The sequence below is a fragment of the Stenella coeruleoalba genome (genome assembly GCF_951394435.1).
Source record: "Stenella coeruleoalba genome assembly, chromosome: 14".
Lineage (NCBI taxonomy): Eukaryota > Metazoa > Chordata > Mammalia > Artiodactyla > Delphinidae > Stenella > Stenella coeruleoalba.
The window spans coordinates 84,997,925-85,014,352 of NC_137160.1; the positions used below are offsets into that span (position 1 = coordinate 84,997,925).

At 46.9% G+C, this 16,428-nt stretch overlaps 1 protein-coding gene across 1 annotated transcript in view; it reads left to right on the plus strand.

Moving 5' to 3' along the window:
* Positions 1–10,641, plus strand: part of TMEM132B (transmembrane protein 132B) — a 382,508-nt gene extending 371,867 nt beyond the window's left edge. Inside the window, exons 7-9 of the mRNA XM_079943402.1 lie at positions 3,384–3,654; positions 5,435–5,626; positions 7,277–10,641. Coding sequence (XP_079799528.1) covers positions 3,384–3,654; positions 5,435–5,626; positions 7,277–8,425 — 1,612 coding nt within the window. The 3' untranslated portion in view covers positions 8,426–10,641. The remainder of the gene's footprint in view (positions 1–3,383; positions 3,655–5,434; positions 5,627–7,276) is intronic.
* Positions 10,642–16,428: the final 5,787 nt, after the last annotated feature.

Sequence of the window (16,428 nt, forward strand, 5' to 3'; positions counted from 1 at the left end):
TTAAAATTCTAAATCCGTTAATCTTAAAAGATGGAGATCATCCAGGTGGGCCTAACCCATCAGTTGAGCCCTTTGAAAGCAGAAAGTTTTCTCTAGCTGGTAAATAGTACCATACAGTATGAAACCTTTAAGAATGGACATGTTTCTATTCAGCGTAATTCCCTTGAGATCCACCCCAGTCGTTGCATGTTTCCATAATTCATTTGTTTATTTTGCTGAGTGTATCCCCTGGTAGGGAGTATCACAGTTTGCTTAATCATGCGTCCATGGAAGGACACGTGTTTTTTCTAGTGTGGGGCTATTTTGGATAGAGATGCTATGACAGAAGCTTGACATACAAGCTTTTGTATGAATGTAGATTTTCATTTTTCTGGGGAAGATGCCCGAGAGGGGAATTGTTGGGTTGTATGTTAAGGGCATATTAAGTTTTATTTGTTTGTTTGTTTTTTGGGTTTTTTTGCGGTATGCGGGCCTCTCACTGCTGTGGCCTCTCCCGTTGCGGAGCACAGGCTCCGGACGTGCAGGCTCAGCGGCCATGGCTCACGGGCCCAGCCGCTCCGCGGCCTGTGGGATCTTCCCGGACCGGGGCACGAACCCACATCCCCTGCATCGGCAGGCGGACTCTCAACCACTGCGCCACCAGGGAAGCCCAAGGGCATATTTAGTTTTAAAGGAAGCCAGACTATTTTCCAGAGAGGCTGCTCCATTTTTCATTCCCACCAGCAGTGTGTTAAGTCACCCAGTGACACACACATCCACATCCTTACCAGTGCTTCAAAAGGTTACCTGCAGTGTGGTACCATTTATGATGATATAGGAAAGAGAAAGATTAGTGGTTGCCATGAGTTAGAGGTGGTGTAGAAGTGTAAGGCAGTACACAGGCCACCCCTGTGGTGACGGGCCAGTTCTGTATCTCGGTTATGGTGATGGTTACATGAAGCTGCATGTGATAAAAATCACATAGAACTACATACACACACACACAAATGGGTATTCATGAACCTGTCGAAATCTGAATAAGCTCTGTGGTTTGTACCAACGTCAATTTGCTGGTCTGGGTATTGTACCACAGGTATGCAAGATGTTAAATCTGGGGGGCTGGGTAAACAGTATACAGGACCTCCCTGTATGATCTTTTAAACTTTCAATGAATTTGAAATGACCTCGAAATTTAAAGTTTTTTTTTTAACACAACAGAATGCAATTGTTTTATGAATATGGTATTTCTAAAACTTCATTTATTCACTCACCACTTTTATGAGACTGCAACTTTTGAGTACCACCTAGAATACACTTACTACTGTTCTTTTTTCAGTTTTATCTATTTATTTAAGAGAAACTCCACATCACTATCAAAAAATAGCCAACTAGTAAAAATTAATACAAAGAAAATAAAATATTTTTATTAAATTCTGAGTAGATACAGTTGTTTGTCTGAATTTGTCTTTGTGAGCTGGGAGAGACTAGCAGGTATCAGAGAGCCCTTAAAGATCGTCTGGCACCAAACAGAGACGTTCCCTGGGATATAATCAGGATGATTGAAAAATAACATGGAAATAACCTTTCTGTATGTCAGTCAGTGTTTTTACTGCCACCTAAAATCATCTCACTTAACAGCAAGGACACTTACCCCTCACTTTGGGAAACTCAAATTGCTAGGTGCTGGTGAAATTTTTTTCCTGCAACTAATAATCTAAACTCAAATTAATTTTTCCATTTTAAAGAGTGTTGAGAAAAAAAAATCTCATTTCTTTTACCAGTCAAGTCTGAATTAAACTCAGTCTAAGCGATCTCCCCCCAGTATGATAATTTACTTTATGTACATCACTAATAGAAGATGGTAGAACCTGTGAAAGCTAGTTTTACTTTTCTAACCTTGAGGGTTAACCTTTCAGGGAGGTGGAATGACATGTTGTTAAGAAAGTGGGTTTCAGAAGTGACGTGGTGCTCGTCCCAAACTGCTGATAACGAGCTCTCTGAGCCTCGTATTAACTGCTCTGATCCTTGGTTTCTTCATGTAGAGACAGGAGCATGCTTCAGGGCTGTTGTGAAGAGAAATGAAAGGGAGAGAAAGGGACTTCTCTGGTGGTCCAGTGGTTAGGGCTCCACGCTTTCACTGCCGAGGGCCCGGGTTCGATCCCTGGTTGGGGAACTGAGGTCCCACAAGCTGTGCGGTGCAGCAAAAAAAATTTTTTTTTAATCTTTAGAAAGAGGGAGAGGACACCAGTAGAGGGACAGCGGCCAGGCTTGGACTCCGCGTCGAGGTGACCGGTTGTGTGGCTGTGACCCAGTTGCCCCTTCTCTCTGTGCCTCGGTTTCCTCACCGGCGAGATCAGCTCCTAGAACACCCTGTTCCTCGGGGCCTGTGCAGATGACGTGGGTCACTTGTGTGTGGCTGGCAGGTGGCACATGGCCCATTTACGTCAGCTCTTTACAGGAGCACGCAGGGCAGGACCCGGCACACGCTAGGTCTAACCCAGCGCGTATAAGTCTCTGCCCCTTTCTCCCCTGACCCAAGACCCATCCACCGAGGGCCACAGACCAGTCAGCAGCCATCAAACCAGGTCCTTTCGTAAAGGACACGAGACAGGTGTATCTCGAGGAGAAGGTTCTAGAATGGCCGAGCCAGAGAGGGTTTCTCAGGGCGGGTGTGGGCAGGCGAGTAGGGGGACAGGAGGAAGGGGGAGAAGCCAGGACGCAGGTGCCAGACGTGGTTCAGTAGTTTCAACACCTCTGCGGATCGGTGACCACTCAGATCAGGGCGGATGGGAGGTAGGAGCCTCTATCCTGATCACCTTTAGGGCCCGGAGCTCAGAGGAAGCCACTTCTGTAGAGATGGAAGGGGCTGGGTGTGGGCACCGTCCCCAGGTGATGGTTCACGAGGGCCGCCCTCAGGTGTCGTCACACCTGGCCTGCATCTCCTCAAGCACACCTGCAGGGCGGTAAGGGGGGTCCTTGTCATCTGTGGGAGTGACTGATGGCTCAAGGCCAGCCTCCACACGGCTCTTCTGACCCCAGACCTCCCGTTCCCTCCTCTAGCCCCAGTTCATCCCCGCACGGGGGATCGTGATGAAGTTGCAGACTTCCAGAACACAGGACAGAGATGCAGCCTCTGCCTGTGTGGGGCTGGTCCCCCCACCTGGTGCTGGGTGGGCGCGGCAGGGGCCGAGCTGGGCTTCTGTGCTCCGAGCACGTGGCAGTACACGTGGCGCTCGGTGACCACCAGACAGTGCCCGGGGAATGAACGAAGGAGCAGAAGGCGGGTGACCCGATGGTGAGCAGCTCACACCAAGCAGGGCAGAGTCACGGGGAATGAGGACAGAGGGGGGCGCGAGACACCTCCCCGCAGCGATGACGTTTGCTCTGCCGTGTGTGTGTCCCAGGCCCGCCAGAGACAGCGAGGACGAAGAAGACGAGGAGAGGAAGGGGAGGGGCTGCTCTCTGCAGCATCAGCGCGCCCTCGTGCGCGTCCTCACCCAGTTCGTGGCCGAGTCACCCGACTCGGGTCAGCTGAGCTACATGCTGGGCCCCGACTGGCAGTTTGACGTCACTGACCTCGTGATGGATTTCATGAAGGTGGAAGAGCCGAGAATTGCTCAGCTACAGGACGGCAGGACCCTGGTGGGCCGGGAGCCGGGCATCACCACCGTGCAGGTACAGGTACCCGCCCCTCGCCACCTCCCACAGCCCCGGTCTGTATTGATAAGGGTCCAGGTAGATGCTGTCGTGCAGGGCGGTGTGCGCCTGTGTCAGAGAATCACGGGCAGTAACAAAGAGTTCGTCGGTTCTAACAATCTAGACTCAAATTATATCTCGTGTTGAGAAAAAAATCTCATTTCTTTGACCAAAGCTGAATTCAACACACAGTCTAAGTAATCTTTCCCCCAATATGATAGTTTACTTTTCATGTATCACTGATAGAAGACAGTAGAACCTGTGAAAGCTAGTTTTATTGTCCTGAACTTGAGGATTAAACATTTAGCTCTGTTTCACCTTAACAGTGGACAAAAAATTGAAAAATAAAACGTATTGCACTAAAATTAATAAAAAGCGCTCTCCATTTTATTGTAGTAATAGGAAAACTATTTTCTAGCCAACGTTGACGGGGTAATTCTGCAGAAAGACTGCAGCATAGTTTTTGAATAACAAATTAAAATGTTAATTTGGTAAACGCTCAGAGCTAATTAAGTCAGATTTTAGGTTTTGCCAAAGTTAATTTTTGACAAAGCTGTACTCAACATTATATTTTCATTACTCTTCTATGTCTATGTAACAAGTCACCACCAGTCTCCCAACTTAAAGCACCACTAATTTATCAACTCGGAGTTCTGAAGCTGGGGAGTCCAGGTGAGCCTGGAGTACCAAGCCAAGTGTACCACAAGGCTGTGGTCAGGGTGTGGGCCAGGCTGGGCTTCTGTGCGGGCTTGGGAGAAGGATTTGCTTCCCAGCTCAGGTTGCTGGCAGAATGCAGTTCCCCGCAGTGTGGGCTCGAGGACACTGTTTCCTTGTGGACTGTCAGCCAGGGCTCATTCTCTGCTCCTAGAGGCCACCTGCCTTCCTTCTCATGGGGCCTCTCCATCACCAGATTCTCACTCTTTGAATCTTTCTGACTTTCCCTTCTTCCACCAGCCAGGGAAAGCACTCTGCCCGTGTGATTACAGGGGACCCACCCTGTAATCCCGGCTAACCCAGCAGAACCTGTCTATTCTAAGGCCAGCTGTGCTATATCCTATAACAGTCGGGAGGGTGATGTCTCATCATAGTCACAGGTTTGAGAGATTAAGCAGGACCTCTTGGGCAGGACAGGTCTAGAAATTCTGCCTCCTAGATATTCCTCTCCATTTGTTAGTCACCCCCGCTTGCAAGCTAGATGGTGCATTCGGAGTGGTTTCTTAGAAGGAGAATAAGATTCTCTTTCCCACTTTGCTTTCCTGGTTTATCCGATGATGACGCAACAGCCCACGCAATGGTGATTAATGGCCCGTAGTGGACATCTAACTGCCCACTGAAAAGAATAAGTGCAGGGAGAGATGGCCGAGCACCAGTCCTTTAAAGCTTTACCACAATTCTGCCATTTTCACACCTAAATATTAGTTGTTGGAAAGATGTTACTCTTTGGTGCTTGGTACCCAGGTGGGCAATTTTTAGTTATTGCCTTTAAATTAAATCATGGTTTGTTTGGGTTTTTCTGTTTTTGAAAATACAGTGCTGTTATCATGATGTGAATCAAAGTAAAGAAAAGGGACCAAGATGATACTTGTAAAACTCCTTCACTTGGAGAGCATAATTGAACAGGGGCGTAACACTCACACACACAATTTCCATACGTGCACTCGTGTCGGGAAACCTGGGAGAACACGGTGGTGCAAACACCAGTTAAGGAGTTTTGAATGGTGTGAGGGGCAGAGACTGAGGTGTCTCGCTGACCCTGCAGGTCCTGTCACCTCTCTCTGACTCCATCCTGGCTGAGAAGACGGTGACCGTCCTGGATGACCGTGTCACCATCGTGGACCTGGGCGTGCAGTTGGTGGCCGGCTTGTCTCTTTCCCTGCGGCCTCACAGGTTGGACAAAAGAGCCATCATCTCGACAGCAGTTGCCCAGGATGTGCTTCGAGCCCCACAGCAAGTAAGATTCCAGAACCCTTGCGTCCCTGGCCAGTGGAGACCACTTCTCTCTCAGTCACATCCCGCAAAGGAGATCCGTAGAGAGAGCACTCATGGCCGGGACTGGTGACTTTGAAGCTTCTTCCTGTTTATCCAGTCTGTCCTGTCTCTGAGGAAAGTACTCAGCGGCTTAGACACAGTTTCCTCTTAGTGTTTCTAATCCATCCACCACACGCCCATATGCGACTTGCTTTAGAGCAGCCTTATCTGTTTTAGGCACAGTCCGCTGCTAGACCGTGACCAGAGGCTCACATGTTTTCCCTTTTGCCAAAGCAGGTGCCTTTTGCTACAGTAAGTCCCCTACATGTGAACGAGTTCCGTTCCGAGAGCGCGTTCGTTAAGTCCAACAAAGTTAGCCTAGGTACCCAGCTAATGCAATTGGCCATATAGTACTGTACCGTAATAGGCTTATAATACTTTTCACACAAATAATACATAAAAAACAAACACAAAAAATAAGTCTTTTTTTTTTTTTTTTTTTTGCGGTACGTGGGCCTCTCACTGTTGTGGCCTCTCCCGTTGCGGAGCACAGGCTCCAGACGCGCAGGCTCAGCGGCCATGGCTCACGGGCCCAGCCGCTCCGCGGCATGTGGGATCCTCCCGGACCGGAGCACGAACCCGCCTCCCCTGCATCGGCAGGCGGACTCTCAACCACTGTGCCCCCAGGGAAGCCCAAAATAAGACATTTTTAATCTTACAGGACAGGACCTTGAGAAGTACAGTAGTACAGCGCAACAGCGGGCACACGGGGGCTGGCGTCGAGCGAAGGGGCAAGAAGAGTTACTGACTGGAGGAGAGGACGAGGGAGATGGTAGAGCACTGCTGTACTCTACACAGTCCTGTGCAGCAAAGGACACAAAAGCACAACCACTTGCAGAGGATGCAGGCACGTGAAAACGTACGCCGGACACGTGAACTAGTTTATGTGATTGGACATGCGAACGCACGTTCGCATCTTTGAAAGTTCACAACTTGAAGTTTCGGATGTAGGGGACTTACTGTACTCAGAAATTCCATCTCAGCTACTTGAACAAGCATGGCTACTAGGCACCCAGTCACCACTGTTGACAATTATTGCCAACTCTCAAACTCTCCCCCATCTTTAAACTTTGACGTGTCGTTGATAAAGATACCAGGGCACTGTGCCTTTCAAGCCAGCGGGTCTCGTAATGCATCCTTCCTTAAGTGCTTCCAGCCAGTGCATGTTCCAGCAATCAGCATGGGCTTCCTAATAAAGAATGTTCAAAGGAATATTCTCTTGAGCAGGCGCCTGACGAGTTGCACCTGAGTATGATTCAGATAAATTGTCTGATCTTTCAAAATGTTTTCAGAAAGGTCAAAGTCAAATTCTGTTGTCTGGCATGCAGTAAATTAACATACACTTTCATGCACTTGTTAAAGCGTATTGTTTGTTTCTCACATCAACTATAGCTATAGCTCAGGGCCGATGCCGCTTCCAGGCAGCGTCGAGAGCTATTCACGATGATAAAACATAGAAGTCAGTTTTTCTCAGATCGTATGTTTAAATAATATGACATAGGAAATCGCATTTACATTTGCAGGTTTGAAGGAACCTGATTATAACAGAATGCTTTGCTTTCATTTTTCTTAGGAAGCAATAGTCAGTTCTTGGATTCTGTTCAGTGACGGTTCGGTGACACCTTTAGACATTTACGATTCCAAGGATTTTTCGGTTACTGTCTCATCATTGGATGAAATGGTGGTGTCTGTCCAGGCAAACCTTCAGTCCAAGTGGCCGGTTGTCGTTGCAGAGGGGGAAGGGCAAGGGCCCTTGATTAAACTGGAAATGATGATCAGTGAGCCCTGTCAGAAGACCAAGAGGAAGAGCGTTCTTGCCGTGGGTAAAGGGAACGTCAAGGTCAAATTTGAAGCAAATACTGGTGAGCACCAAGGAGGCACCAACGACGTGGAGGGCGGCAGTCGGGAATATAAAGACCACGTGAGGAACAGCATAGAGCGTGAAGGAGGCCAGGAGAGGGCAGTGCAGCAGTGGTTCCAACATGGCGCCCCTGGCGGCCACGGGGAAAGAACCAAGCAAAGCACAACCCCGCAGTCTCCCATGGAAGGAAAGGATAAGAAGCTGCTCAAGAGTGGTGGTCCAGACGCCTTTACAAGCTTCCCCACTCAAGGGAAGTTACCGGAACCCCATAATCCTAGTGACCTTACGGTGACCTCCAGGGGGTTGACCGACTTGGAGATCGGCATGTACGCCCTGCTTTGCGTCTTCTGCCTGGCCATTTTGGTCTTCTTAATTAACTGTGTGGCGTTTGCCTGGAAATACAGACACAAAAGATTCGCCGTGAGCGAGCAAGGCGACATCCCCCATTCCCACGACTGGGTCTGGCTGGGGAACGACGTGGAGCTTTTGGAGAACCCGGTGGACGTGACCCTCCCGTCGGAGGAGTGCACGACCATGATCGACAGGGGGCTGCAGTCCGAGGAGAGGAACTTCCTTCTGAATGGCGGTTCCCAGAAGACTTTCCCTAGTCAGCTGCTCAGACCTTCTGACTTTGTCTATGAGAAAGACATGAAAAACGAACCTCTGAGTTCGTCCGGCCCAAAGAGGAAGAGGGTCAAGTTTACGTCCTACACCACCATCCTCCCGGAGGACGGCGGTCCGTACACCAACTCCATCCCGTTTGACAGTGATGACAGCATCCAGTGGGTGTGCCCAGACATGGGGCTGGGGGCGTCCCAGGGCTTCAGAGAGTACATGGAGAGGCTGCAGGACCAGATGTAAACTCCTTTCTCATGTCTGTATTCACCTTTATGCCTTCTGCTTTTTGAATGGTGGAGCCCGAGTCTGACCAGCAATAGGGGATGAGTTAACAAAGCTTCGTTTGTGGCGGTCTGGCGGGATCCCTTTCGAAGCAGCCATCAGGGAGAGCAAAGGCAGCTGGGTTTGAAGCCAGGATGTGCCCCAGATAAGCTCCCAGGGGGTCCTGGAGAAATTCTAAGACCACGGTTTTCTCTGCTGCCTGGTACTAGCTCAGTTCAAATATAATAAACCAGACCCCACAGACATTGTTAATCATCTCGTGGCGAAACAGCCGTGTGGAATTAGAAAAGACTTGGGTTTGATTTTTCTACTCCTAGACCTTTTAAAGCACAGTGGACATTTCTTGCCCTTGGCCTGAGATTGGACATACGTGAAAGCTGCTGAATGTAGCCGCCCATATTTGTTACGAGCACTGCTCATTATTTTTATATATCTTTGCACCTGCACCTGGTTCCTTTGACCTCTGCAATTCTTTTTGAAACATGAAGACAAGCAATTTCATTCTTTTCTCTGAAATCTGTTTGATTTACATATGAATTTTAGTCCCTGTGGTGTGCCACGTCCTGTTATTTCCTGGGTGTCTGTGCAGGCGTTCAGGGTCTTTCCAGTTTTCCTCACTGCATCCCTTAGGGGCAATGTCTAAGAAGCTTAGCCTCGTGCCGTCTTTCTTTCTTTTTGTTGTTGAACTTTCTTGTATCAGACGGGGACATGGGATTTTACTTAAAATATTAATATACTGTAAGAGAGGGCCGTCTTCTTTACAGTTTTCTACATGAAGCTTAAAAACTTTGGAGAAAAGTTGTGAACAGTGAACCTTTCCTTTTATCTTCTGCTTGCGGGAGTCATGAGGACCTCTTTCCTGGGGTGCGTTTCTGAGGACAAAAAAAAGTCCTCAGAATAGTTGTATTTATACTAATGCTTTGTGGTCAACACCATTTGTTATCCAAACTGAAATCAAAATCTAAAAATGATATGCAGAGAAAGGAAATTGCATAGGAAGTATCTTCAGATTAAACTTTTCTCTTACCAGAACAAAACTTTTTAAAAATGGTAAATGAAATGATGTTTCAGCTTAGCGATATGTAGAAATCTACCCATACAATGATTTCCACCCACCACCGAAAAAAAACCAACCAAACAAACCCAAAACATATATCTATCCTCAGTCATGACTCTGGTAGAGATAAAACCTATACAGGGTGTCCATTAATGGAGAACAGCAATGGGTTTCCCCCCCCAAATTCATAAAATAAATGACTTCCAGAAGCTTGAGAAGCAATTGTGATGAGAAACCATAGCTATTGGGAAATCGAAGTGGCAAGAGAGAAAAAAAAAAATCATGATTCCTGCATAATTTTTAAATAAACAATGTTTTTCAAAGAACAGCAAAGCAAGAATTTCAGATTAGGAAACCATGACAACGTTCTACGAAGATGCGCTAGCTGGAAACTCAGACACTGGGTGAGGCTGTGCCTCATTCTGAGCTTTCTTGAGCCATTTGCATCTCTGAGAGGTAGAATCTTAAAGGCCCAAACAGTCAAGGACCTGCAGGAGGTGTTGAAACAGTTTCTTGACTCCTGATGGCTGCTGGCTGGGCAATTCAAAAGGGTGTGCTTCCGTGGTTCTCTTCTAGGGTTCCGTGGACAGGAGTGTGACAACCAGCCTTCTCCAACCGCGACACGGCAGACACAGAATTCTCCTTGTGTCTCTTGCCCACAGGACTACACTACGTTTGTAAACTGCACCTAAGTTACCAGTGATAACGCTGCCTGCCCTCAGAGGCTGGTGTTCAGTTGCTCTTGTGTTTAAAATGGGGGTTAGGAGCTGAAGCTGCTGAGGCTCCCCAGATCTTCCAGTTTGTTTGGGGAATAAAGCCAGGAGACCCAGGCATCAGCTTCCAAAGGAGTTTGCAAAGAGATGGCTGACACCTTGTAGGAAGAGCGCCTCTGGTGGCCAGAGGAAGCTGCCTCTGCTTTTCAAATGGCTTGGCAAGGAGGTAGCTCAAAGAGAGGGATTCAGGCACTCGCTGAAACATAGCTGTCCCCGGGAGCCCTGCTACTCCTGGCAGATATTTTCCATTTTCTCTCCCTTTGGGTCTTGGACATTCCAGACAGGGTAGGGATGTCATTTCTGAAGCTGAGGACCCTCAACTAATACAGGGGGTGAGTCTCTCTCACACACACAGCAGGCTGCCTCGCACTGGTAAAATGAGACTTCCCGTGGGTATAATTCGGGAGGGGACAAAGGAAGTTACTATTGTCACGGGGAGCCTTATTAAGGGGCATACAAGTTAGAGCATCTCCTGTGGTCCGAGTGCTTGACGTGACGCAGGAAGCAAACGGGAGAATCAGGAAGGGCCAGGGGTTTCTCTGCGGAGCCGGGAACTGACCGTGGTTCTGAAGACGCCTCCCTTGGGTAAGCGGACAACGTCACCCAGAGTGATGCAGGCTACATAAACCACCTTCGCTGGTTTCTGTTGAGACTCAGTCAGTTCAAAATAAGGATCAAATGGAAGGTTTCAGGGCAGCGATCCCTTTTACCATACCACACACACTCCCATATATGCACACGCACATACGTATTATACCCACGTGTGTGTGTGAATAGTGAAGAATCAGAAATTCAGTTTTTTTTGTGGGAATCAACACTGTCAGTTGTTCTCAGCTTTGGTGTGGACACTATTCAGCTTAACAGAATGTCACTGAAGTTCTTTCCGCTCTAAATATTCCCTGCTGACTAGAAACTATGGGTTATATCGGCTTGTTTTCCAACTAGTCAATTTAAAACAAATAGGAACTATACCTCCAAAATATTTCAGCTCATATGGGGGGGGCATGGGACCCCCCTGGTGGCACAGTGATTAAGAATCCATCTGCCAGTGCAAGGGACACGGGTTCAATCCCTGGTCCTGGAAGATCCCACATGCTACAGAGCAACTAAGCCCGTGCGCCGCAACTACTGAGCCTGCGTGCCACAACTACTGAAGCCCGCGTGCCACAACTACTGAAGCTCGTGCGCCTAGAGCCCGTGCTCCGCAACAAGAGAAGCCACCGCAATAAGAAGCCCGCGCACCGCAACGAAGAGCAGCTCCCGTTCGCCGGAGACACTGGAGAAAGCCCGCGCGCAGCAATGAAGACCCAATGCAGCCCCAAAAATATAAATAAATAAATAAATAAATAAAATAGGGGGAAATGACGTAAATTGCTAAGGCTTGAAATATGATTCGCTGAGGGCCATGCATTTGCCTGGATTTCCCAGGTTCTTACGGCTGAGATATCCAAAGGACAGTTGTCAATAACCTGAAAGAAACGATGTCAATAGAGTCCCTTCCTCTCCCCTGAGAATGGGATGTTCAGACTCCCCTTGAGGCAGACACCAGCAGCCTCTAGAGGGGACACCAGGCCGCGAGCTCCATGAGTCACACGGAGGGCAATTCAGATGCCCCATGAGGGCCAGGTGACCTACACCCGTGGAGGATGTGAGACCACTGTCTCCAGGGGCCAAACAGGCTGCTTTCCAGGCCAGCGTACAGCTATCAAGGAGCAGCTGCCACACAGAAGTCCTGGAGTTAAACCTACAGTGTTGCATTTGAGAGAAAGAAAGAAGAAAAGACACTGGAAGTTTCCCCTGGAAACTTCCCCCAAAGGACACACTGGCTAGCAGATCTCAGGATACGCTGTGTGAACCAAAAGGGAATAACTGACTTCCTGGCTCTTTTCTTTTGCACACTGGTCAGCCTGAGTTCCCAGACTGCAATCATCCTTAAATCGTAGGCAGAGAGTTTTTATTTATAAAGATTGCAGGGAAAAAATGGATTAATTTCTGTCCCTTTGCTACATCTGTAGATGAAGTATTTTGTACTTGGATAACTTTAAGTTTTAGGAAGTCTGCCCTTGTGCATGTTGATCACCATTCTTGTCTCACTCTTTTAGAAGGGTGTCTTCCCAATGTTGGGACCACAGTAAAGTGTCTGAGAAGATCATTCATTCCAACTCCACTGACCACAGAGGGTGGTTTCATCGAAATCTTTCCTTTACCATTGACACCATTGTTTTTCTACTCTTGTCAACTCAAAAATGGCCTCAATTCTCCGTTCTAGTCTCTGTAAATGACACGGTAGATGGTTTATAAACCCAGCGACCATCTCCTCCCTCAAAATTATATTATGTGTAATGTATTGCGTGTCACCTGTTGTGTAAAGGAACAGTATGGGTGGTGGAAGAGTTACGCTAAAATACGGATATAGCAGATATTTTTGTATGTAATATAGGCAATATACTGAAACACTGAAAGGTGTGTTGGAATAAATACGTTTTAACATAAAAGCATGCAAAGCTATAGCTTTTAAATGTACAGACATCCCGCTCAGAAATACCTAAATTGATCATGGGAAAACATCAGAACCTGACGTCGTGAAATGCACTCAATTAAAGGTGCAGCCTTTAGAGGACATGACTTCTGTTGGGGTTGTTGATGGAATCTGCCAGAACATTTTGATCTTACTCTTCCTTACTTTTGGATTTTTTTCCTTTTTCTTTTTCTTTTTTTTTCCTGGAAATATCTCAGAAATAAAGTGACATCCTTTTCCAGCATAAAGGTATATACTAACCACAGGGTAATTCATCCTTTTTAACATGAAAATAAACATTTAAACATTCTCCAGTGGTTTCATTATTTTATCCACATCTTTTACTCGCAGCATCTCTATGATTTGACTCTCTTTATATGTTTTTCTTTTTAGCCGGAGATTTTAACACCTTCGACGCAGCAGTAAATGGAAACCAAAAGAAAATGTTTCTTGAAAGTTGCAAATAACTTTGACCTTTGAAAAAGGTAAACTTTTCACGTGTTGTCCTAGCAGACTGGGGGACACTTCTTCCCTGATGTTTCAGAAGGAGGACTCCTGTTTTGCAGGTCCCTGCCCAGGGTCAGACTGTCTTGGACTCAGCGCTGACATGTAATGCGTCAGCCCTGCCGTCTTCTCCCTTTTGGTCTCTACTTATCTATGACTCACTCCTGTTTCCATATTTGGGGCAGGGGCTTGTGGTGCTGAGAGTCCAGAATAGGTAGAGCTCTAGACGTGTAAGAAAAACACAAGAGAATCGGGGATCCTGCTTGGAAGGCTGATGATGTCTCAGCTGAAAGGTTGCCGGGTGCATTGCTGAGTCCCCACAGCTCTCTGTGGCTTGAATGCCCTTTCTGACGCTGCCAGCATCATCTTTGGCATTTTGGCAAATGGCACTCCTCGTTATCAGGATGAAAAGGGATGTCTCTAGGGCAGTAACTTGACATGTCATAATAAATGCCCCACCCCGAGCCTGATCTTTCACTGGGCCCTCCAGAGATCATATGAGGAAGTGAGTGTCAACCTAGGAATTGGCCTTGTGAAATGAAACCTGCAGAGTCACAGGCTTCAGATGAGCCCAGATGCTTTCCCGGTTTCCACGCATGCCCCCATCGGCAGGATTTCTCACACTTTGGGTGAGTGTTTCCCACTAACAGCCCCTTCTTCTTTTTCCTCCTGGAATGGTGGAGGACAGAGCCACAGACCCCGAAGGCTCTCCCCGGATCTCAGCATGCATGTATGCAGTTTAGTAAAGTTGGTTTCTGAAAGAGGGAACAAAGAAAGTTTGAAATGAGGCTTGTAAAATAGTGAACCCTTTAGGTTTAGACCTCTGTGTGCGCAAAACGCAAACACTGCATTGCAAACTTTTTGATACTGAAATGCTTAATGCCCGTTAGTTTCTTTATGGTTTTATACAATTTAGATCAGTTACACAGGTAGTTTATTGGTTTATATAATTTAGATCACTTACAGAGGTTTTGTGTTGTTTGCTTTAAACATTTTTTTTAAAACACAAAAAAGTGCAGAAACATTCTAACCTGGTTACAGTGTTTGTAGCCTTTTCTATGAGTCAAGATGGCAGGACATGATCACATTCCAGGTGGGAAGTAACAATTCAAGTCTGATAGGGAAATTGTGCTACCCGTCCAAGAAAGCAGCCATGCCGTCCACTGACAAACTGGACAATCTTCCCATTTCATGAGATGCCTTTATATTTTCCATGGCTCTTGGTCAGTTGTTCTGATGAAACCTTTACTTTTAGCTTGAGGACTGCAATTTCTTTAGGTGCTGCAGCCACTGAGGTCAGTTTATACATCTACGCCGCCCACCGGAATAAAGCACTTTACAAACAGAGGGACGGATATTGCTTTGGGATTCAGGGTCCATGTGATGTTGACTTTTCCACCCCCTAGACAACATTACTGCTCTAAGATGGTTTAAATCACTTCTGACCTGAAACTTCTTTCTTTACTTCAATTGGTCAAAGAATGTGAGCCACGTTTTCTTTTTCCCTGATAAGGTTGGAGCTGAAATGATCTGCTATTTTATTGTTACGTCTTATAAGAATCTGAGTCACTGAAGGAAATAACCCAAGAGGCCAGTGTAGACACTTCCCCTTTGATATAGTTTTTTCACTTAGAGATGCTTCCTTCGACAGTGTGCCTTTTTTCCCCCGGTTGTGATCACTGTAGGGTCTCCATTTAAGCCATGTATATTCTCGCATAGCGTGCTTTATTCCCATAAATATTTTAGGCTGACAAGGGCCACACGCCGGGCATCGTTAAGCACACCCTTCCGGGTTTTCAACGCTTTACTTTACTATTCTGGTTACTATTCTGGTTACTATTCTGGTTACTATTCTGGTTGGTTGTAATGCCACTTGGCGCATCTGAAAATTTGCATCAGATCTGCTACCGTATCAGTTACTCCGGAGCAATGAATGGTTCAGTCCCACCAGCTTATGTGCCAAAAGATGCCAGGACTGGCAGACGGAGGGACCCAAGTACTTGCTCTGCACACAGACCACCAAGCAAGTGATTCCCTCTTTCTGTAGTTGTCTTCCCCTGGGAGCCTTTTTCTGGACTTCTAGCAAAAGGGCATCAATTTAAAACCCAACGTGGATTCCAAGAACAAACCCATTGCCCGAACCCCGTGACAGTTGGTGTTCTAGGTACATCAGTGCAGGTTTAAGCAAACGCCCAAACTATGAAAGACAGGGGCTGAGAGTGGAGAATGAAATAATAAGCAACTGATCAAAGCCAGGAAAAAAGAAGTAGCTCTGCCGCTCCCTGGCACACAATGAATCGTGTACAGCAGATCCGTGCTCTTGCAGGGAGTCACATGTGTCTCCCCGTGGCAAACAGTTTTTCCAATGCTGCTTATCTGTGACACGTGTCTGAAGGGCATGCTGTTTGCTGACGATTTAAATCTGTATCCTCAGCCGTCAGTTCCCAGCCCCAGACTCTTCTCGGGTGGATCCCATCCGGGCTGCCAAATACAGGGGGTGACCAAACCCACATCACCCAGCCAGTTCTAAACTTTTGAGTGGCTTCAAGGCCACGAACACAGTGGGAAAAAATTCTGTCTGGCGTTTGAAAAAAAACAAAAGGGGGGTGTGATCTTCTGTCTCCGTTCTTCTGAGTTGGATTCTTATTCCCTGGTAAACACCAGCTATTATAAACAGAGCATGCTGTTACAGCATTGTGCTTCTCTATACTTTCTTGGTTGTGTCATGAACCCGTCTCATACTACCCACGGCTTTCAGTATGATTGATCCGTTGTATCTGTCCCACAGTATATTTAACCTCTCTGTAAAGGCACTTCCAAACATCTTGAAAATGAAGAAATGAAATGTGTTGGATGATTCCTTGTCATAGTAAAACAATCAATGGGTAAGCGCCAGGAAATTATCTCATCCTCTCATAATTGTTCAAAGGAAGATATTAAGAAGTTTTTAGTTTCAGTGTAGGGGCAGCTGTCTTCAGGGTTTTGAGGACAGTCATTGGCCGAGACCTTGAGAATTTGAGAAAAGCATGGTGTATTTAAGTGTGAGAACAAGATTCCGAAGGAAAGAGGCTTGCTTTTGTGCCCCAGGGCAAGTACTCTGGCTAACCAGCCA